This window comes from Leishmania donovani, chromosome 30, assembly GCF_000227135.1.
Source record: "Leishmania donovani BPK282A1 complete genome, chromosome 30".
NCBI lineage: Eukaryota > Euglenozoa > Kinetoplastea > Trypanosomatida > Trypanosomatidae > Leishmania > Leishmania donovani.
In genome coordinates, this window is record NC_018257.1 from 22,520 (window position 1) to 45,114 (window position 22,595).

Sequence of the window (22,595 nt, forward strand, 5' to 3'; positions counted from 1 at the left end):
ATTCAAAGATGCGAGAGTCGGTTGGAAAGGAGGGAAGGCTGTGCGTGGCAGCCTGCAGCGCAGGGGGTCGTCCCCGGAGCCTCGTGCACCGGGGGCGATGAGGTGGATTTCGCGACAGTGCTCACGCTCCTGTGTGAGGTGACGCGCTCGACGGAGAAGTGAGGAAGTGGTGTGCAAGGAAGAGGGGGAGCATACGCACAGGGATGTGGGTGTTTCACAGCACATGCGCGCACCCTTCACGTGCAGAGAAAGGCAAGCGGGTCCGCTTTCGTTTAGGTGGTGACAGCAGCGGCTGAGGGCTTGTTATTGGCTTGGGGGCTGCATGCGAGAGGCAGCGCGAGAGTAAGAGAGGAGGCAGGGGCTGCTTTGCGCTCTACCCGCGTTGTCCTTCAGATGCACAGAGGTGATGGCCTACCCCGCGATGAAGCATCTTCGACGCTGGCGCCGCCGCCTCGCTTGGCGACGGAGTTAGAATGGTGCTGAGATGCATGCATCGCCTCTCTCCCTCGTGTTGATGGTGCTCATGCTAAGAGGGAAATCGTTCGAAACGGTGGTAGAGGGGGTGCAAGGAGCGGAGCCAGCCTTCCTCCCGCCTTACCTTCCCCGACAGCGACAGGCCTTTTGCAAGCGATTCAAAAAAAAAAACGTCGAAAACAGAAAAACACGCGAAACGCCGAGGGGACGCCTAAGGCGAGGCATACGACGGTAAAAGAAGATGAGCTGAATGCAACACGAGCGACGTGGATAGCAGTAAGTCGTCGCAAGGAGTGCAGATAAGAGACAAGAACGAATGAAGCCACGGATTTTATGATACAGGGGGCGCGCATGCCGGTGCGTGTGTGTGTGTGTGTGTGTGTGTGTGAAGGAGGTGCGCCCGTGAGGACCTGCGAATGTTCTTCCATGGGAGCCTATATGTGTAGCTTCATGGGTATGGGTGTGTGTGAGCAAACCGTGTGTTTCATGAAGTGCGTCATCTCCAGCTCTTCGCATGCCGCCGCCTTATGAAATACGCGTCTGCGTGCACGCTGGCATGATATCTTGCGTTGCTTCTCACGCCCCCAGCAACGTGGACCTTCCGCAGTGCGTGAAAAGCAGTGCCGTGAGGTTGCGTGCGCAGCGGAGAGACATCGAATGGCTAGGCGTGGATCGTGGCGCTGCCACATAGGGTCTGCCGTGCTATAGAATGCCCATACGCACCCGCATCGGCCCCCCTCAAAGCAAGAAGGATAACAAGAACGGAGTCACGTATACAACAAGATGTGCTGCCCCGGCACAACATACGCTCCACGCATGTTTAATACGTGTCCTTAACGACGGTCGCCGCGCAGCTCCGGGCAGATGTGCGTATCGAAGCATCCCCACATTGCACCTGATGAGAGAGCGGCAGCCGCGACAGGGCGGATGTGCAGAAGCACAAAGAAGGAAAACGCAGGCTCCGGGAAACGAACAGGCCATAAGAAAAAGAGACCAGAAGAGCCTCGGCGCCGCTTGTGCCGCCTCCTGCAAGGATGGCATTCACGGTGGAAGGCGAGTGCATGGGGTGCCGCCCACACGGCACCGGCCCCCCCACCACCACCACCACTACCTCATCAACGCACCTGTCATCACTGCAGTGCTCAGTTGAAAAACGACTGAGGAAGAGAAGGCGCACAAGCAGGGGTGAGCCGAAAGCCGAGCCTACGCAGCAACGAAATATATATATATATATATATACCGTGAATGGAAAGTCAAGAGAAGGTGAGAAGAAAAGGGAAGCGGAAGGTGTGGGGGCGCTTGCAGGCCGTAGCATGGCGCTGACACGTCGGAGCGGCGCACCACGCGAGAACCAGCCTCTTCTTCGCCCTTATGTGTGCGAGCAGAGAAAGAAGGCATCAGATAGGTGTCAATCAGCCCACCGCACTCCACAAATCACCTCTCGCTATCTCTCCAGCTCTATTCCCTGCCCGCTCGTATCAGTCCCAGAAGGTGCACATCAACGCTCACCCGTCGAGATCGTGCTTGTGCGAACGCCTGCACACTCCTCACGTCCGCAAGGAGAGGGAGGTGGGAGTGGCTCGTGTGTGGCACTGATTCGCCGTATACCGTGTGAGTCGCACCGATCTTGCAGATTGTAAGAGGAGGGGGAAAGAGCGCAGCCCGTACGCCACAGAACTGCTGCTGCGCAGTGTGGATACGCAAAACGACACACCTACACGCGCGAACGCGCGTCTGCCTGAGAGTGTGTGTAGCTGCTCCGCTCGCTGTTCGCCGCGTCGTGGAGAGATTTGGTGGCGCTCCTCGCCCGCCCCACCACGCTGCAGTTGTCGAGGAGGTAGGCGAGGCCGAGAATGAGGGGGCGCTGGAATGTCTGCTCGGAAGCACTGGTTTGCGCGTCCTCTTCCTCTGCCCTTCACTCTTCACGCCTCATAGAGCTTTTCGAGGACATGTCGTGGCGCGGGTACGCGCGTGCGTCACTGGTAAGGAAGCGGGGCAAGGGGCAAGGGAGCTGAGGTCTGCTGCTGCCGCGCCCTCCATCACGATGTCCTTCGCCCTCGTCGGGTCTACTTGAGTGTTGATTTGTTTTCATATCGAATCCGTCCATACACGCCTGCAAACGCTGAGAGACACACGCGCACACGCGCGAATACACCCACACGTGCACGAGGGCTGAGGCGGCTGTGCGACGGCAGTGGTGCGATCGCCTACGTCAAGCTCGCTTGGATTGTGGTGGGAAGGAGGGACAGGACTGCGCCGTGACAAGAGGAGCAGGGCGTGGCGGAAGAACCAGACTGGTGCACGGGAGACAGAAAGATCGTCTTCACGCCGTTTGGCGGTGTGTCTACGAGGGATCTGGAGCAGCAGCGCTCCTTCATCATACGCACCAACTCTGCGGGTGCGCAGAAACGAGGCCACGTCGTGCCGCTTCCATCAGCGATGCGCACGCCGCCAGCCCGCGCCACCCTCGTCACCCATCCGCCCAGCCTTAAGGACGAAAAACTAACGAGGGAGACCGAAGCCGGAGAAAGTCGTGGCTAGCGGGAGAGCTATACGTGCAATCTACTCAACAGAGGAAAGGGGACAGAGCAGCGGCTGCTCGGAGCGAAGACATCGAGCCGCATGCAATCCTCCCGCTTCACGTCTATTTCGGCTCTTTGCAGCCCTCGAATCGACCTCAGTTGCCTTTGCCGGTCAGCCGATTGTCTTTCGTCGAGAAGGTGGGCGATCCAGTCCACCCGCCACCTTCTCTTCGCGTCCAACGCTCCCTTCCCCTCGTCATGTATTCGGCGACGTGCGATTCGACACGCAACAGCAGGCTCCGTCGCCCACCTGCAACTGAGAGAAGGCCGTGGGGGCCGAGCACTGCCTTCGTCACTTTGCTCAGCCGACGTCACGGGAGCGCGCAACACCGACGCTCCCCCCGTGCCGCACCGCCTTCGTCCATCCAGTGGTGATGGCACGCGCGTATGCGTGTGTGCGTGGCCAAGAACATACAAAACAGAAAACAAAACAAGGCATGCACCCACCTTCCTTTCTCGTTTATAGGAGCAGCGAGGCGGTCCTCTGAACGGCTGTCTCGCGATCCGGGAGAGAGAGAGGATAAGGGGGTGGGAAACAACAAGGCGAACGCCACCCGGCCGCAGCCGTCGCTCGCCCATTTCCTGTGCCGTCGCCTCCTGCCCATGTTAGAAGAGCAACTGCTCTCCGCGACTGAAGCAAGATAGAGAGAGAGAGCGAAGGCGCCATGTCGAAGGGCGGTGGCGGTGAAGCGCGTTTTCCAGCACCGCCAGCCTCGGCTCGCGCTTCTACTCTCGCCCCGCTCCTTTGACGCCACTTTTTTGCCACTCCCTCACTGTCCGTCATCCTCTAGCTACGGTAGCTCTCCAGCTGACGGTCCAACTCCTCACGAGTGATCTGCGGCTCGCGGCTGCGCTGAGGCTTGTTGTTGCGCTGAGGCTGGTTGTTGCGCGACAGGCTACCCTGCTTGTTACCGCCGCGGTTGCCCTGGTTGTTATTGTTCCGACGCCCACTCTCCTGGCGGCGGCGTCCGTCACTGACGCGTTCCTCGCGCTGGCGACGCCCGTCCACCTCAGCGCGGCGGTGGTCAACACGACCAGCGCGGGTGCCACGCATGCGCAGGCGCAGACGACGCGCCTCGCCGAAGCGTCGGCCCTCCACGCGACGTCCGTCGCCGCGCCTCGCACGCACCTCTCGGAACCGCTCGCGGCGCTCCTCACCCTCAAAATCTTCAACACGACGGAAGCGATCGCGGACGTTGCGGCGGAAGATGCCACGGTCGCTGAACCGGCGCGAGCGCGGCTCATCGCGGCCACCACGCGCGCGCCGCACCACGCGGCTCACCTGAGCGCCACCACGGCCAAAGCCCTCGATTCGGGTCCGGCGTTCGCTCACGACATAGCGGCGCGGCGCAGCGTAGTCGTCCTCGCCACCGCGACGGCGGTCACGGGCGTCCGCCAGCGCCGAAACGCGACGGCGGTTGCGTTCGTAGAGAGCGCGAAGACGGCGGCGGTCAAAGTCGTCGCGCGGCATGGTTGGCAGGCGACACAGCGATACACAAGCGGGTGCCGTTCCGTCGTATGTCGAAGACCGCAGCACTTTGTCCTGGTGCGCCGTTTTCCCTCCGTGCAGCTGTCGTGGGGACGGTGGCAGAGTAACAAGACGAATCACAAAACGACGGCAACGCTTACGGCACCGGCGGGATGCGAAAAACGCGGTGACGAAGGCCGGCGGAAGAAGGGTGTGGAGAGAGAGAGAGAGACAACGCTGGATGAGAGCTGCGCAGGTGCAACGGACGCACAGGCAGCAGGTGTGTATTAGCCAAGAAAAACGCAAGGAGGGAGAGAGAAGGCGTAACTACTTTGCGTCAACGCAGTGAAGCAGGCGAGTGTGAGGGCAGGGTGAGGCGTTGAGGAAGTTGGCGGAAAGAGAGTGCAGCAACGAAGACGCAGTGATAGAGAGATGGGGCACCATGGCCACAGAGAGAGAGAACAGTGAGGAAGTGCAATGAGGGAGAACTCACGCATGCATGGTGACATACGTCGGCGCACAAAGCAAGCACGTCGCTCGCGCTTCCCCGCGATACCCCTCCCCGCTTCTTCGTCGGTGTCGGCCGACAGAGACACATTCCGCCTCTGAGCAGGGTAGGGAAAGAGCAACGTTTCTTTTTTCTTTCGCCTCTGTTGTGTCCTTCGTTTCTGGTTGACAAAAGTGCAGGTGTACTCACCGATATCGTCGAGCACTCATTAGCGAGTGGGTGAAGCCAATGGTCGGGGAGGGGGCAGGAGCATACGTGTGTGTGTGTGTGTGTGTGTGTGTGTGTGCGTGTGTGAGCCATGGAAACGAAAAACAGGATAAAATCGCACGCAGGTGAGAAGAGGGGAAATCGTGCATTTCCTTTCGTTTTTAGCAGGGTGGCTACGTAGAAGGCGCAGCCTGGACCTGCCATTGCTACATGTGCCCGGTGCGCCAGCGTGGAATGCATCCGCGCCGACAAGCCCTGCGCTTCCTGCAGCCGTCGTCGCAGACGCCTGCGTCAAGTCCCCCAGGGTGACCCCGGGTGCGATCTGCACGGAGACGCGGGTGCGCTCGTCGAGGGAGACCCCCCTCGCCATCGGGTCCGCAGACCGTGAGCATGCGACCGCCCATCCAGACCCGAGCCCGGCACGCGCACACCGAGCGCGACGCGTGGCATCGGGGGGGGGGGGGCAGTGAAGCAGCGCCGCTACAGCGACCACTCGTCGCGTGTGTACTGCCCCATTCGCTCTTGATGGGGTGCGAGAGGTGTGAGCAGTGTGCCCTATATATATATATATGCGTGTGTGTGTGTGTGCGAGTACTCGCGGCCAGGGTACTTCGGAGTGTGAGGTGTAGGCAAGGGGTCCACAAGCGATTAGAGGAGGCCGGAAAGTGTGCCTCGCGGCTGCGACGGGGACGGAAGCAGAGAGAGATTTGGGGTGAGCACAAGGCGCTACGGACTCCATCTATGCGGCTCTTGAGGGCCACTGCCGTTCGTTTTGGTTTCCACGACTTCTCTTCGTCACAACGGTTGGGGAGTTCACTGCTCAGGCTAACAAATAAAGAAGGTGAAAACATTACTTTAAAAACTGCTGGCATGCATCTACGAATATACCGTCTATGAGCGGGTGCGCGTGCGGGTGTGCGAAGAGAGGCGCAACGGGCGTGAGGGGAGGGGAGGGGAGAAGAGGGCGTCTGTGAGGCGGCACATGAGAAAAATCGCAACTCTGCTATCCCAAGAAAATGAAAAAAGAGCTCGTACTCCGCAGCATCAGCATCACACCCCTTTTCGACCTCCTGATGTCTACGTTTGAAGAGAGCGCGCGTCAGCCGCGGCGCTGGTGGAGCTAGGGCCCCAAGAGTTGTTTGAAAGAGGGCACGAGGAGGTTTTCGAAGAAGATAGGCAAGCGTCAGGCGAGTGCCGTCCACGCACGCGCACAGCAGCAGACTCCGTTTAGTTCACTGCCTTTCTCCCATAAGGCGCTTTCGGTGGCGGATTACTGGAAATGGTGAGCGCGTCGATCGCCCGAAACCTTGTCGGTCCGTTCTGCATCTCTCCATTCGCCAACCCTCCCGCTCCCTCGCGCTGCCTTGTCACGCCGGCTGTTCCACCACCTCCCCCCTCTTGCGCTGCTCGACGTGTGTGGGAGCTCTGGTTTCATTGGTGAACGCTGCCGCGCCGTCTCCCGCTCCCTCCCCAGCTTATTGAGGTGCAATCCGGAGCGGTTGCTCATCTAGCTTCCTGAAGAAGTCGTTCAGTTCCCGCTGCCACTGATTCACCTCCGCCTCACTTGGCACCGCCGCGGATGTACGTCGACGAGGGAAGGAGCAGCTGTGACTGCTGATGTCTAAGATGAAGACGCTGTCCTCGGACAGGCCGCCGTCGGTGCCGATGGTGGTGCAGACGGACGGTGAGCGGGAGTTCTGCACCGGCGCCACAAACGGGTTCGACGGAATCAGCGAGGCCAGTCCGTTCGTGCTACGTGGCGGAGTGGCCAAGAGGTGGTCTATCGGAGCAGCGTGCATTTCGTGCGCATCAGCCCCAGCCTCATCCTCCCGCAACCGCTTCATGCAGCCTGGCCGCAGCAGACGCTGGTGCATGGTTGCTGGCTACTCTCTGCCAAACGCGGGTACGCGCCTTCGTATGCACAGAAGTAAAGGGTGCGACGCCACCGACTCTCAAAGTGGCGGAGAAGATGCACAGGGAGAGAGACGATGAGAAGAGAGACCCTCTACTTCCGATGCCTCGTTTGCCTTCTTTTCGTTGTGTTTGTGTCTGTGTGTGGTGGTGGTGGTGGGGAGGACTCCGTTCTCCCAGCCGCAGCGACCGAAACGGCGGCAGGAAAGGCCAGGCTGAGGCGAATGTCAAGAAAAAAATGTGTAAAAATACCAAAATGTCGGAAAGAAGATGTACGCGTTGGTGCACGTCTATATATCTTTATATATATATATATATATATGTGTGTGTATGCGTATGTGTGTATGTATGTGTGCGCCTGTGCGGGAAGCTCTACTAAATCTCGGATTCAGACTAAGGTCGATGGGGGCAAGTGTGTGTGTGTGTGTGTGTGTGTGTGTGTCTATGTGGGTAGATACCTATCGGTTTATACTGCACGTACGCATGGATGTACAGAGATATATGTGTACGTGCGTATGGGTGTTTATCTGTTGAACTATGCGCGTGTGCGGGCGTTTGCGTAGCACAGTAAGCGCATGAGAGGTTTCGAGACAGAGAGAAGCAGATGAAGTAAATGCACCGCACACTCCTGGGTGCACGTGCGCACGCGTGTTCATGATACCTTTTTGTTTCGCGGGAGCTCCACCGAGCCTGAGGGCGAAGCAGCCGCAAAGAAAGATGCGCCGCGCCTGCCCCCTCCCCTACACGTGCCACGTGCGGTGACGGTCGATGGGGAACGGGAGCGGAGGTAACGGAGAGACCTACACGGCCCCATTGCGAGAACCCTTCATGCGGACCGTCACTGTCGGAGCTTGATTCTCCCTCTGGCATTATGATGGCCGTCGCCGCGCGCCGAGAAGCGCAGAGCACACGGCGCACGCGTTTCACGGCGGGGCATCGCTTGTTGTTGTGCTCGATGGGTGTGCGTGTGTACGGGAGACAGGTGCACACAAACAAGCACGCGGGGAGGGGGGACGAAGAGAAGCGGGCAATTGCGGTTCCACAAAACGAGGAGACACACAACGAAGAAAGAGCGGAAGGCGAGGGCACGTCAAACAGACATCTGGCCATGGTGCAAACCACCGCGGCATCGACATCCACGCCACCGGCCAATGTGGCAGTGCTGGCTTGATGTGCCACCGATCTCCTCCCCTCCTGCGGCGAAGTCAGCGTACTTTACATCTGAGAAACAACACCCACACACACACACACACACAGAAACGCCCAGACACATGGCAGTGCGGCGCCTACCGTCCTGAAGACCTGCGACTCTTCTCTCTCACGCCGGCGTGCAGCAGCGAGTTCAGTATCACCTTGCCTTGGCCGTGGCCGGTGAGGAGCACAGGGGCGTCCTTGATGGTACACACACACACGCGCTGGCAATCGAGGAAGGCAACGCGGTGGCCGACGTCGTCGCACAGCGTGTCCAGCAGCAGCAGCTCGCCCGTGGCCCGGACCAGGATGAGGTAATTCTTATACACGGACAGTTGCAGGATGGCGCTTGCTTGCACAAGCGGCACAGCAGCGTGAAGCTTCAGGCTCGTGACGACGAGGGCGGCGTGCTTCACAGAGACGATGTTGTCGACATGCAAACGCACGACGGCCCCCTCGGCGTCCACGCAAAAAAGCATCCCCGATCCATTGCCGGCGGCAGCTACCAGTGGGCAGGGATGCGTATAGGACGTGCGCTCCGCCTTGCGCGAGAGACTCCAGAGCCGGACGCACGCGTCCTTTTCACCAACCGTAAAGGCGAAGCTGCCAAAGAAGCTCACCTCGATGATCCGACCTGCGTGGCCCAGCAGCTGGCACAACGTGGTCTCGCCCCTCTCCACCTCGTAGATGAGCGTGCGACTGTGGTGGCACTGATGGACCGTGACGCCGACGCAGAGCTCGTCAGGGGACACGTAGAGGGCGTAGTCCGCCTCTGGCAGCGCGGTCTTGGGGAGCGCGCGCTTGTCAAGCTGGGTCTTCCCTCCCAGGTAGTAGAAGCCGAGGTGGCTCGCCTCCTGCGGCATAAAAACTACCATATCGGGCCCCACCGCCACCGCGCTCCGCACGCGCCCGACGGTGTGCTCGATCGGTGCCCCGGTGATGAGTGAGTAGAGCCGCAGGTAGTGCGCTGCATCCACCGTCACAAGAAGGGTCCCTGCGCGGTTCGTCGAGACGCTCCGCACCGACTGCGTCGATACCTTGGCGTTTCGCAGAATGTTGGTGGTGCGCTGTCCCTCCTTGACCTGGTCTATAGAGGAGAGTCCTCGCTCCAACGACCACGAATGAACGTCGCCGGTGGTGGTGGTCGCGAACACGTTGGAATCATGCACTGCCACGTGCTGTATGAGGCCCACAGGGGCCGACTCGGCGCCGATGAGGCTTCCCTTATCTGGGTCCCACACGACAATGTAAGGCCCAGAGCGCGCCACCACCTTCGCAGAGTCCTCTGTGAACGTGACGTACTCGATATCCGAGTCCACGCTGAAGGGGCTGCGCAGGGTGCTGCATGCGGCTCCGGCGAGAGTGCGCCACACCTGCAGAATGGTGCCCTGCTGAGTCACATAGTGGGCACCAGTGGCACTCATGCGCAGCCGCACGAGCGGATCGGGCCCAACGTCGATGCGGTGCAGCAGCTCACCGGCGGAGGTCCAGACGTGCAGGTATGTGCCGGCGTACGACACCAAAACGCGGCCGTCGCGGTTACAGCTAACGGTGGTCACGAGGCTGTCGTGTGTAAAGGCGACGTACTCCTTCATCTCTTCATCGTAGAGGCACAGGCAGCAGCGACTGAGCAGCAGTAGACGGTTGCCGCAGAAGAAACCACGCTGGCGAACGCCCTCCTCCATGTCCGGCAGCTCCCGCACAATGCGCTTCTTCAGCACATCAATGAGGCACAGCTGGTTTGTGGCGGTACTGGTGGCCACGAGCAGGGAGCCGAACGTGTCGAGATTCGTCGCCCGCGCCTCAATGCTTATGTCAGCGAAGAGGAAGTTCAGGTTGCTTTCGTAGTCCCAGACAAGCACCTGCGTCTCGCTCGCCACCAGCACGCGTGTGCCGGCTGCGTGAAGTACACCCGTGATGCGCTTCTGCCGCTCAAAGGGCATGTGCAGCTCGGCGATGGGCTTGCCGAGGTCTGAGGTGAACACAAACACGGACTCGTTAGTGGCTGCTACCACACAGCCGCCTCTGCAGTGGCACCACGAGCACGCCTCACTCACGCGCGCCGACACCGTGGCGGTGTTCTCCTGGCCATCGTTAAGGGGTCGCAGAAACAGCTGCGGGGTAATGCACTTCGTCGCGGCCTCTGCGGAAGCATACGGCGAGAAGGAGCGGCGCAGGAGCGCCGTCTGGTAGAGGTCGGAGGAGTAGTTCGCCACCTCGCGGAGGCAGCACATGAGAGGGCCCTCGGCCATCACTTGCGGCACAGGCGGACCAACAAGGGAGGCCACCTCACGCAGTAACGTCCGCGCCTGCAGGAGATGCAGAAACGCATCCAGTACGTGCAGCCGGTGCACCGGCCCGCGCCGCAACATGGCGTCCACGAGCAGCGGGTTGCACAGCAGTTGCACTGCCTGCCGCATGTTGCCGTTTTCCATCATCAAAGGCGCCAGGTGCCAAAACGCATGCGGCACCTCCGCACTGTAGGTGACGACGAGTCTGTACAGGTGGGACTCTAGCAACACACTGAGTCGCGGCACGTGCTCGCGGCAGATATCCAAAAAGAGCGTCTTGAGGATCGGGTGGGCGACATGGGCGGTGGCATCTTTGTACCACAGGAAGAGGCCCATGTCCGACAGCATCAGCAAGGCAGAAAGGGTGGTGTGGCGGGGGCACGAGCCCAGTTCCTCGCAGATGTACACCAGCTCCGAGGCCGGCAAAGGGGCCAGAGAAACCAGTACGAGCAGCGTCTCCACAGTGATCTGCGGATGCAGCATCACAGCCTTGTCGTGCAGCGACTGTACTAGCTCCGCGACTGTCGGTGGCAGCGCGCCCTCGATCAGCAGGTGCGCCTCGTACTCGGATTCAACGTCGCTCCCGGTGTTCAAGAGGTGGTGCGCATACGACGAAGCCAGGCGCGGGTATAGCACCGTCAGAGCCTCTTCCTTCTGCAGGTAGCTCTTCTCTGACATGCCGAGGGCCCCGCGTGACTTGAGCTCAGACATGTCCATCCCGGGCAGCACCACGTTTCTCTCCTTCAGATACGTCTTGAAGAGCTGCAGCGAGTTTATGTCCGCCATGGGCGGGCACAAGCACTCGAAAGGCTGCGGCATGCGCTTACGCAGCAGCGGGAGCACCGGGCTCTCGGTGTCGAGAGACACCACGATACGGACCGCCTGGGGGAGGATATGCGGCAGCCACGCTGCCAGTATGCTGCAGTGGCACCCACATGTGTCGAGCAGGTCGATGCGGCCCAGCAACAGAGCTACCGTTGGTCCGGCGTAGGTGCGGATCGCATCCCGCACACCCTCCGCCAGTGCATCAACGCTGGTGAACCAAAGGGTGCTCCCAGGGGCGAAGAGGTGAAGAAGGCGGTACAAAAACACGGCAACGCTGCAGTGATCGACGTCCACGACGTGGCACACCACGCGCGCCGGCACCTCGCCACCCACGCTGGGCCGCCCCTCCCACAGCAGACTCGCCACGTTGCACAGGATGCTACTCTTGCCAATGCAGCCGGCGCCGTAGAGAATGAATGGGGAGCTACTGTCTCGGTAGGGGCCAGAGACGTACCCCAGCACGAGCGCCGTCTTTTTGGGGTGAAAGCGGCCACACAGCACAAAGCCGCGCACCATATCGATCTCGTCGGCGTTGGTGTAGAAGAGCTGCGACGCCTCGAGGCCCTGCACCTCGTCCGCGTGCACGACGGCTGGCGTACTCCCGTCCACCGCGGGTTCCCGGAACGTCATCTGAAGGGAGGTGAAGAGGTCGCTCTGCCAGCGCACCACTCGGTTTCTCGGTGTCATCACCGCCGCCGGCACGGTCACCGTCGCCGTGAGGGACTCGTAACACGCGGCTCCGGCGCAGCCCGCACTGCGCAGCCACTGGCTTGCCGGAACCACGTCGTTGACGCCGCCCGACACCTCCCATGACATCGGCGTGTAGCAGAAGAAGGAGCGCGACGCACGGTAGACGCGGGGCCGCAGTTTTCCCATCTTGTCACGCAGTGGGAGTTGGGACGGCGGCTTCTGGCACAGCACCTGTGCCAGCGCAGACAGCTGTGGCTTCGAGAACGGCTCGGCGCCGAGGAGGGCAACGCACCACGTCAGTTGATGGTTGAAAGCGTCCTGGCACCGCGCCAGCTTGGACTCGACCTGCTCCGCCGAGTCCCCTTCGCTGAGGGTGAGGGCCGCCACGCGGACTCGCGCTGCGGCCATGTACTTGTTCACCGCAGGCAGGCACTTCTCGCAGTATTCTTGCACCGCCTCGCGGGCGCCAAGAGTTAAGAGAAAGACGGTGTGCCACGAGTGAGGGCTGCGCGGTATGCCATATGGCTCGTAGCCGTGCAGCTCCATATCCTCGTTAGCCCGCAGCGTTGTCTGCAGCCGTGTGACCCACTCGTCCGTCACCCCGCAGCCCTCCAGGACGAGGTGAGTGAAGCGCGTGTTTTGCCGGGCCGCCGCCCACACTCGGCGAATAGCTGGTGTGGAAAGGAGGTTGCCGGCGACGTCGACACTGCGCAGACTCGGGTGGGCGTCGGTGATAATGTCTGCCAGAAGACTCATGCATGTCTCATCAACGCTGTTCTGGGGCAGGCGCACCTCTTCTATGCACCGATGCTGCCGCACGAGCGAGAGCACGGCGAGCACGCCAAGGCGGCCGAGGAAGGTGTGCGAGGCATCGATCAGTCGCATGTGAAGGAGATCCGACGCCATCACCTGAGCCTCGATGTCGCTGTTTGGCTTCACGCCGTGCCGTTGACAGCACTCCATGTAGAGGTCGTGTGCAGCGTTCATGATGCCGAGGAGGAGAACTGTCGAGGATGCAGCCGGGGAAGAGGAGAGGCGCAAGAAGCGCTGCCGACTCGTCACACAAGAGCAGGCGCCGCCCCGAACAGAAAGAAGAGCAAACGCAAACGCGAGAAGGGGAAGCTTGGCGTGGCGAAGAGCGGAGCAGGAGGCGGTGCGCCTGGCCCTCGTGATGACGACTGTGCGAGCGGGCTCTATTGGGCGTGCGGACCAGCGAAGCGGCTGGGCGTGCAGCACAAGGGAAATGAGAGAGAGGGTACCGCTGATGCACTAAGCCCCATCACCGCCAGTCGTTATTCCTGCCCTGTTTCCTTCTCGTTCTCTAGTGTCTCTGGCCCCATGTGAAGGGCAAGACGTGCACATGTGCGCGAAAGGGGGGAGAGGGGAGAGAGAGAGAGAGGGGTCATTCAGTGGAAGCAGTGTGCAGGCAGGTTGGGTCATCGAGAAGCCGGCGCGCACAACATTAAGCCGCCTGCATGACGAGAGAAGGAAAAGCAACTACTCGGCGGTGTGCAGCGGCGCACACCGAGGCAAACGAATACACGCCCACTGTCGTACACGCTGGCGGGGAGGAAGCTACGGCAGCGCAGTCGTGCTCATCTCCCGTGGAGCCAGTGGGCACTAGTGCGACTCGCTGTAGCCTATTAAGGTGATCGCGTCTACTGAGATAACGCTTCGAGATGCGGCGGCGCACGGTCATGTCAGCTCAGCCGCTTGCGTCTGCGACGACGACGAAGCAAAAACAAACCCGCTGCAGCTCTTCAGCGGGTCCGTACGCGACGCTGAGTTGACGTCAGAACAGCAGACGAGTGTCGCGCCGTCGTTGCGCTCATCCAGAGTGCAAGAGGAAGGAAGAACGCCTTTGGGAAACGACCCGCGTAAGGGCCTTGATGGTGCGCTGAGAGATCAGCAAGCCCGTGCCTGCGCACGTTCCAGCAAAATCGTCGCTAGGATCTGCCATGCGCAGCATGGCCCAAACTCCGCCGCGGCGCTTCAGGAGAGCGTCAGCGACAGGGACTGCTGCAGCTCTACGAGCTCTGGGAAAGGATAAGGTAGGCTGCTGCGTGTTATGGTGAGCGTCGCGAGGAAGCGCAGCGAACGGGTAAAGTCCAGGTTTGTGTGCAGGTGCTCGCAGTACGAAAGTGATAGGACAGACAGGAGCGGTGTGTGCTGCACCAGAACCGCCATTTCGACGGCCGTTACGTTTGTGTGGTCCAGGCAGAGCTGCTCCAGGCTGTGCGCGCCGCACAGCCAGCGAATGTTTGGCACCGTGCCGTAGGAGAGGTGGAGGTGCTTGACGGAGCCCAGCACCTGCGTCGGCGGCGGGTCGTCACGAGGCCAGCGCATGTGCGCAAAGTAGCCGGTTTGGAGGTGCAAGGTGGGCTGCGTTATGAACGTCGCGAACTCAGTGGGGAGAAACACGTTGCCCGACAGGTCCACTATCCGCAGCGTCGCGAGGGTGCCGAGCTGTGCCACGAGCATGAGCCGCTCGCAGCTGGAAGCGCGCAGTATTCGAAGGGAGGCGGCACAGGCGAGGGGCTCAAGGCTGGACAAGTGTGGACAGGAAGACACGTCAAGGGTGGTAAGGAGAGGAAGCTGCGCCAAAATGCGGAGCTCCGCGTCGCGGATCAGTGTCTGGGACAGCTGCACCTCCTGCAGGTGCTGGAGCTGACTAAGCGGTTTCAAGCACTCCACACAACACTTACTCGCCGTGACGCGGCGCAAGAGAGGCGCGTACTTAGCCACAGCCAGAGAGCCATGCACGCTCGGAGAAGGCAGTAGAACAAGGTCCTGCAGCCCCGAAAGGGCAGAAAAGACGCGGCCAGTGCTGCGCCTGTGGGCTGAGACGCAGGTGCTGAGACGATGCCGCGACGTCAAGGCGGTTACCTGCACGGGCGTGCCTTCCCAGGCGGACAGCAGCGAGTCCAGCACGAGGCTGTCTAGGTCCGTCACGTGCACCGCCACACCCGCGGGCCCGAAGAGGCGGAAAAGTAGCTGTGTGTGCCACGTCACGAGCCACGGCGGCACGCGGTGGTGAAAGTCGTTGAGAGTGATGCCCATGCGGTCCACCCGTACAGTGCACACGCAGCCGCTCTTCTGCTCGTAGGAGGGAAGGTAGTGTACACTTCTCTCGTGAGCGGCCTGCCGCGTGCGGGAGGGGGAGCTTATCACGGCCGCGAACGCTGCAGGGCTCGCTGCGCACCACGCCCACACGACGCCGCTGTCATGGCCCCGTGCGACGTACTCCGAGATGGCGCAGATTCCCTGCGTGTCCATCGTCTCTGCGCACTCACCGTCACCGCATGATGCGCACCAACAAGGAATCAACGGCGCGCTTCGTGCTTGCGCACCCCTCTACAAAGACACAAGGAAGGGCAACTAAGAGAGATGCGGACGGGAAGGGGGAGAGTGGGGAGAGAGAGAGGGGGGCGTCTTTTGAGTGTACGAGTTCGTATGTGTGTATGTGTATGGGTGGATGCGTGCTATGATGCGCAGACAGTGTCAGGCGGCCGGCGTAGCGCATTCTCTGAGGCACATGCACACGAATTGGTGGAGAGCAAACACAGAACGGAGAGATACGGAGAGATACGATGAGGTCGCTCTTTTCGCCTAGTGGAGGCGGGCCACATGCCGCGGGGTACAGCGGCGATGGTGAACAGAGACAGCGCGCAGAGTCGCCTCCGAGAGAAACCCACTCGGTGCCGATATGCAACACGAAAGAGCACAACTCTTCGCACGGCTGTGCACTCAAGCCCACCAGCGACTCGCACAGCACACACGGGCAGTGTAACTTCGAAAACAGCGACCAAAGCATCCAAACCCCCGACGGGGCAGGCAGGTAGCTGCTCCAGCAACCGCAATATGCGCGGCAGTGACGCGAGTGCCGACACTCCGTCATCCGCGCATCACCGCGTAGAGAAGAATAAAAGTGTCTTTGCTGTCTATCTGCGCTGTATCTCTTGCTATCTACTAGCGTCGTGTTGCAGAGCCCCAAAAGCGCCGCGCATTCGTCCTGTCCCCGAGTGATGCGTGTGGGCGTGCTGGTGCACTTTCATAGCATAGGCCGCAGCCTCTCCTCCTTTCACAGGCACACATACTGGCTAGCCACTCGCCTGCGCACATACCCACCAACGGCGATGCACATCAGACGAGAGCCAAAAACGATACGCGAGAAGGACGACGGCAAGGGGAGGAGCAACCACGCGTGAGAGCCTGAAGGGAGACCGAGAAGGGGGGCCCACAGGCGGGGCAGGGCGAGAGGAAAGAAAGACACGGAGGCCGAAAACGCCCGAGCCAGCCTCAGCTGGCAACAGGGGGAAATAAGCTCCACACAAGCACCCACATACATAGGAATGAGGGATGCACAAACATAAAACAAAAGCGTGGCGTCACCTGCCTCACTATCACCGCAGATGGGCCAATGCAGCATTAGACCCATGAACGCAGACAGCGCAAGGCCGCAATTCACGACTCGCACCCCGGCAGCGCGGCCACCACCGACCTGCCACAGTGCATGCGACCAGCCCACGAGTCGGCTGGAGGAAAGAGGCGACAAAAGATAGAACACTCAAATTGGGTTTTACGTCTTGCCAACGTGTGTCCGCTTCACCGCCGTACAGCATTAGTTAAACACCGCGCTGACCTCCTTCCCCCCTCCCCCGCCCGGCCCCGTCACAGGCCACCATCCGCGTGGTGCGAAGCAGCCCTCGACATGTGCAACAGCAATGCGCCGACTCGGCCATCTGAGAGCCCGGCCCCTGCCTCAAACTCTGGCCACTCACCTGCTTCGCATGTCGCCTCGCAGCCGCACCCTATCATGCTGGTCTCTATGTGGTGAATCCCCGTCGGGGCGGCTCAGGCCTCCGAGCACCAGCGGCCAAAGTGTGAGGGCCGGGGGCGGGGTACATGCGACTTGGGCCGGTACTCCGTCCAGCACGTGAACGGCACAAACCTGTGCACTGTCGCAGGTTGCCGCAACGCAACGCCATCCAGGACCTGGCCACCAGCACCAGTAGAGAAACATCGCGCGGGCCTTCCCTACGTCACAGACACTTGCCCCTATCACCACCAGAGGTGGCTCGACATTGGCTGGGTTAAGGGGGGGGGAGGGGGGGGCCTGGCCTCCCCACCCCGAGTGGAAGTGCACGGGGCCCTGGATGCCACGCACTGAGCAGTGTGCCTCATCGCTAGGGAAGCACGAAGGCTGAATGAAAAGAATGAAGGGGCCCCCCGACCCGCGTCTGTGCACGACTTGGGTGCAGAACGCGGCAAGGGAAGAGGATGAAAGCAGCGCACACGTGAAGCGGCTGCGTGGCTGTCCTCCTCGCAGCAATGGCGACCTCTATCGCTGGGCAAGGAGGAAAAGAGTCCGCTAGAGCACTGGCAAGCACCGGGGAAGGTTCGTCGCGTCAAGAGCGACAACGGGAACGGGCGAGGCAGCGTGAGGAAGAAAAGAAGGGGGTGGTGGACCAAGGAGAAAGTCTCCGCGTGGAACGTGACACCGGCCACTTGTGTGGCCTTGCTGCTGCGCATGGCTCCGCCTGGCACGCACTAGAAATAAAGGAAGAAGAAGCGAATCGCCGAGTCTGCCCGAGGCAACTACGGAGTAGCGCGTACAGGAATGTGACAGCAAGCTGCCCGGCGCCTGCATCACGGACACACATCCCTGCCCTCACCTTCCGACGGCTTAAAGGTGCGACGCGACGGCTCCTGGCACACCCATCTTGTCGAACATCAACTCCCTCTGCTGGCGTGCCTTCAGCGCCGCGGCGCTCTCGTTCTCCCGCGGAGGCGACGGCAGCAACTTGCCAGGGTTGCAGATGTTCTTTGGATCCACTTTCTTCTTCACAGCAAAGAGGAGGTCTATCGCATTAGGCCCCATGTAGCGGCTCATCCACGGCACGTGCTCGTAGCCGATGCCGTGGTGATGAGTGAGGTTTCCGGTGTGCGCCAGCATCGCCTCCGTCGCGCGCTTCTTGATGGCGAGGAATATCTTCATGTCCATGTCGTCCTTTTGTGCGCTCGCGAAGGTGAAGTAGAGGCAGCAGCCGTACTTGTACTGGTGGGCCGTGTGACATCCAATCCAGCCGCGGTGTCCGTGTTCCTTCCACACCTGCCGCACAGCGGCCTTCACTGCGCGCCAGCACGGGATCGCCTGCGAATAGAGAACACTCGTCTCGAAGACGTCCGCCCAGTGCGAGAGAGACAGGGCGAAGTCGCGTATGTAGGGCAGGTCGTACTTCTTATCCTGCCACGTGTCACCCGCGCCGCGGCCGATACCGACGCCACCGTACTGCTTGAAGACTGCAGCCGTCTCGCTGCGCTGGAACTTGACGCGATCCGGCGTTCCCTCAAAGCCAACAATCACTAGGCTTATGCGGCGCAGGCTCCAGCCGCGGTACCTCTCAAGGAAGGACTTGACACCCGTACTCACCAGGCGCTGAAGGAAGCTGTGTTTGGTGGTGCTCATCGCCATACTCATACGAAAATCGTCCTCGTCGTACAGGCGCATCGTGCACGGATGAATTCCTTTGGCGGTGCACGTGTAGAAGGCGCTGAAACCAGCCTCGAAAGTGGGGAACAGGTAGCCTTCGTATAGCTTCTTCTCCGGGATGGTTTCCAGCTTGATGGTGGCCTCCGTAATGATGCCGAAGGCGCCTTCGGAGCCGATGAAGAGCCCGTTCAGGTCCACACCACACGTGCGGGACGTGGTCGGGGTTTCGATGATGCCCGTCGGCGTTGCCACCTTCACAGCCACCACCATGTCTTCAATGTCGCCGTACTGGTTCGACATGGCCCCGCTGCCACGTGCACCAATCCATCCGCCGAGGGTTGAGTACATGTAGCTGTCGGGGTCGTGGCCGAGCATGAAGCCGTGGCGGAACAACTGCTCGTCCAGGTCGGGGCCAAGCACACCGGTTTCAAAGGTGGCCAGACGCGACTCGCGGTCAATCGATATCATGCGATTCATGCGGCGCATGTCCACGGAGACGATCATGCGGGCACGCTCGAAGGGGTCTGCTTCGACGCCGCCCGTCACGTTGGTGCCGCCACCGAAAGGAATAACGACCACGTTGTGCTTGTGCGCCAGTCCCATAATCTCGGCGCAGTCCTTGTGGCTGTTCGGCAACAGAATGCAGTCTGGAGTGTGCTCGACCATGCCCTTGCGCACACGCCACAGGTCGCGGTAGTTTTTGCCCACGATGTGGCACAGGCGGCTCTTGCCGTCAGGGCGAATTTGACTCTTCTCCAGCACCGCGGAGATGTCTTTCATGAAGGCCTCGTTGATGTTCGGCTTGTTGAGCCTTGCAAGCGCCTGCTCGAGCGGGATGCTCGGCGACAGCGGCGGGATCTCCTTTGGACCTACTCCGCCGCTGACCTCCTGGTAGAGGAACTCGAGCAAGTTTTTGATGGGCTTGCCATCCACGTGGCGCACCCAGAGCGGGTTCTCGCTGTCGATCTGCATCTGGACACCCTCGACACCCCACCCATTCCACTTGAGGCGATCATACACCTCCGCCTGGATGGGCGCCTGCGCCTCGTCAGCGGGCATATTGTCTTACGTTTTTATCGCTTCTTCTTGTCGCCTCGGGCTGTGCACGTCGCGCAACCACCCTCTTCTGCTGGGCTCGCGAGAACGTGCTCGTGAATCGGGGAGCAGGTGGGCACGTGACTTAGGATGTCTGCTCCGTGGAGAGAGTGGGCGAAGAGGGGAGTGAGTGAGGGTGCAGGCGAGTGCAGTCGTCAGTCCGGCTGCGGTGTGCGTCTCAGTGCACTCTACCCTTCTCGTGTCGCGGGGAAAGGCAGCACAAGTCAAGGCGAAAAGAAGGGGTCAGGGATAGAGTGGGCACCGCAGACACAAGAGAACCAAACAAGCAGAGATGATGATGGTGCGAATAATTCTATCAGCTGGAGACAGGCACACGGCAGAGACTCGCGGCGACACAGATATCAGCAGGAGAACGAAGTACGGTGCGGCACAAGGCAGAGCAAAATAGCGGAGGGGAGCACAGAAAGGGAGAAGAGACGCATGGGGCGCATGCAGCGAAAAAGAAGGGCCGGCGTGCGACGTCGGAGACGACGCTGGAACAGAACCACGACGCGGTCAGCGCCCACACACACGCCATGCGATGCAGCTCTCGCATTCGCGCATGCGCACGCACACAGACGGCAGATGCTTGGAGAAGTGCAGTCACCTAATTATGCTATAAGCGAGCGCGCAACAGAATACGAGGCGGCGCGCGCGCACAGGCAGACGCGCACGTGAGCAGAGGAGCTGCAGTTGTTTCACTTTCTTTGTTCGCCGCGCGGGCAATGCCGTAACGAAGCAGCGCTCACGCCATACCACCCACCCACCCGCTCTGCCCTTAGCAGCTCAGTACTTTCCGCGGTAGCAGAAAAGGCGGAGCACGGCCATGGTTGCCTCATAGCGCCACCCTCGCGGTGCGCCATCCTCGGGCGCGTACGTCACCATGTCGCGCTGCTGCATCGTGGACAGGCATTGGCGCAGCTGGCGAATCTTCTCGAGCGACTCCGTCGGAGCGGCGCGCTTCAGCATCTCCTCTTCGAGCGCGTTGAGACAGAAGAGCGTCATGTTGTGGTTGAAGCCGAAAAAAGAGGCCGTCTTACACCGACGTTTTGCATCGTGCGACGTGGCGTCGTGGCGGAGCAGCGGAAACAAAATGTCCTCGCGGATGGTGGAGGACCCGTTGAGGAGCATGGCGACGCGGTCGATCCCCATCCCCCACCCCGCCGTTGGGGGCAGCCCGACCTGCAGCGCCTTGAGAAACGTTTCGTCCAGCGCCATCGCCTCGTCGTCGCCGGTTTGCCTGTCCAGCAGCTGCTGCTGAAAGCGGTAGTACTGCTCCTGCGGGTCATTCAGCTCGCTGTACGCGTTGCAGTACTCGGTGCCATTGATGAATAGCTCGAAACGAGCCGACAGCCCCGGCCGCGTGCGCTGCTCCATCGCCAGCGGGCTCATGAACAGCGGATGGTCCGTCACGAACGTCGGCTCCACCACGCGATCAGTGATGAAGTAGTCGATGAGCTTGTCGAACATCTTGGCAGCCGTGCGCACCGACGGCAGCGGGATGTTGTAGCGGAGCATGATGGCAGACATGTATGCCAGTCCACGCGGCGTACTCAGCTCTGTCGGGGGCGGCAGCTCGACGCCGGCCGCCTCCTGCACTGCGTCGTACGCGTTGACGCGGCGAAACGGCTGCGCAAGGTCGATTTCCACCGGCTTCTTTTCCACGCACGACGTCACAGTGATTTTGGTGGTGCCGTTCGCCGCGAGCGCCAAGTGGCGCAGGATCTCTTCCGTCATGGTCATCAGATCCTTGTAGGTGTGATAGGCGGCGTAGAACTCGCACGTGGTGAATTCGGGGTTGTGGCTGCGGTCGGCGTCCTCGTTCCGGAAGACGCGGCCGATCTCGTACACGCGCTCCATGCCGCCCACAACGCACTGTTTCAGGTGAAGCTCTGGGGCCACCCGAAGGAAGAGATCCGCGTCGTTGGCGTTGTGGTGCGTGACAAACGGCTTCGCGTTGGCACCTGAGGCGACGGAGTGCAGCACCGGCGTCTCCACCTCGACGAAGCTGCGCGCGTCGAGAAAGTCGCGCAGAGCGCGCGTGATGGCGTGGCGCTTGCGGAAATGCTGCACGACGGACGGGCTGGACATCATGTCGACAAAGCGGTAGCGGTATTTGATGCCGGTGTCCGTGAGCGGCACGAAGCCCTTCAGGTCGGGGCACAGCGCCTGGTCTGTGCAGACGTACGGTGCCAAGATGGAGGCCTCCGTCGCGTAGAGGGAGAGCTCTCCTTTCGCGGTGCGACCCGGCACGCCGGTGGCACCGAGGATGTCGCCCGTGTGCAGTGTACTAGCAAAGGCACGCAGGTCAGCCTTGGTGAAGGACTCGTTCACCTGCCGCAGCACCTGCAGTTGGGCTTCGCCGCTGCGGATGGTGATGAAAAGAATACCACCCATGTCGCGGATGCTCACGATGCGGCCCCCGACGCGCACACTAGGTGCCTCGCTGCACCGCTGATCGGCTCTGATGTAGTCATACTTTTCTCGGAACTCCGCGAGCGGCGTGACGGCGTCGAATGGCTGATACGCGTTCGGGAAGTCAAGAATGGTACGCGGCGGTGGAAAAGAGGCACCAGCCGGTGCGGTGTTGGTCGCGACTCCGGCGCGCTGGCTTCTCGAGGCTTGAAGAGTGGCGGGGACAACGGATGAGGCAGGGGCCCGATCGCGCCCCTTCCGCCTCCGCTCTTTGCTCCTCGGCGCCTCGCTCTCGGCGGCGGCGGCAGCGTGGGAACCCGGTGCTGGCATTGGAGGAGAGGCAGAGGCGCTGGAGGCGGCCCCCTCCGCCGGCGGTGGCACAGTGTCGGCAGTCGTCGATGCTCCCTGGCGGACGACGGCAGATGTTCTCCGGTATTGTAAGGTT

The 22,595-nt window shown here is 61.1% G+C and overlaps 5 protein-coding genes across 5 annotated transcripts; all 5 read right to left on the reverse strand.

Annotated features, from left to right (window-relative positions):
- Window positions 1-3,843: 3,843 nt before the first annotated feature.
- On the reverse strand, window positions 3,844-4,527 carry LDBPK_300090 (hypothetical protein, conserved; the record flags this gene model as incomplete). Its single annotated transcript, XM_003862677.1, has 1 exon — window positions 3,844-4,527. One exon carries the CDS (start codon window positions 4,525-4,527, stop codon window positions 3,844-3,846), a length of 684 nt encoding a protein of 227 aa, XP_003862725.1.
- A 3,909-nt stretch (window positions 4,528-8,436) lies between these two features.
- Window positions 8,437-13,134, reverse strand: LDBPK_300100 (hypothetical protein, conserved; the record flags this gene model as incomplete). The annotated part of the gene is made up of 1 exon (XM_003862678.1): window positions 8,437-13,134. The coding sequence occupies one exon, from the start codon at window positions 13,132-13,134 to the stop codon at window positions 8,437-8,439; it is 4,698 nt and encodes a 1,565-aa protein (XP_003862726.1).
- A 1,005-nt stretch (window positions 13,135-14,139) lies between these two features.
- LDBPK_300110 (hypothetical protein, conserved) lies at window positions 14,140-15,423 on the reverse strand (the record flags this gene model as incomplete). Its single annotated transcript, XM_003862679.1, has 1 exon — window positions 14,140-15,423. The coding sequence occupies one exon, from the start codon at window positions 15,421-15,423 to the stop codon at window positions 14,140-14,142; it is 1,284 nt and encodes a 427-aa protein (XP_003862727.1).
- Window positions 15,424-17,833: 2,410 nt separating this feature from the next.
- Window positions 17,834-19,699, reverse strand: LDBPK_300120 (alkyldihydroxyacetonephosphate synthase; the record flags this gene model as incomplete). Its single annotated transcript, XM_003862680.1, has 1 exon — window positions 17,834-19,699. One exon carries the CDS (start codon window positions 19,697-19,699, stop codon window positions 17,834-17,836), a length of 1,866 nt encoding a protein of 621 aa, XP_003862728.1.
- Window positions 19,700-20,521: 822 nt separating this feature from the next.
- On the reverse strand, window positions 20,522-22,132 carry LDBPK_300130 (lysyl-tRNA synthetase, putative; the record flags this gene model as incomplete). The annotated part of the gene is made up of 1 exon (XM_003862681.1): window positions 20,522-22,132. The coding sequence occupies one exon, from the start codon at window positions 22,130-22,132 to the stop codon at window positions 20,522-20,524; it is 1,611 nt and encodes a 536-aa protein (XP_003862729.1).
- Between the last annotated feature and the right edge of the window lie 463 nt (window positions 22,133-22,595).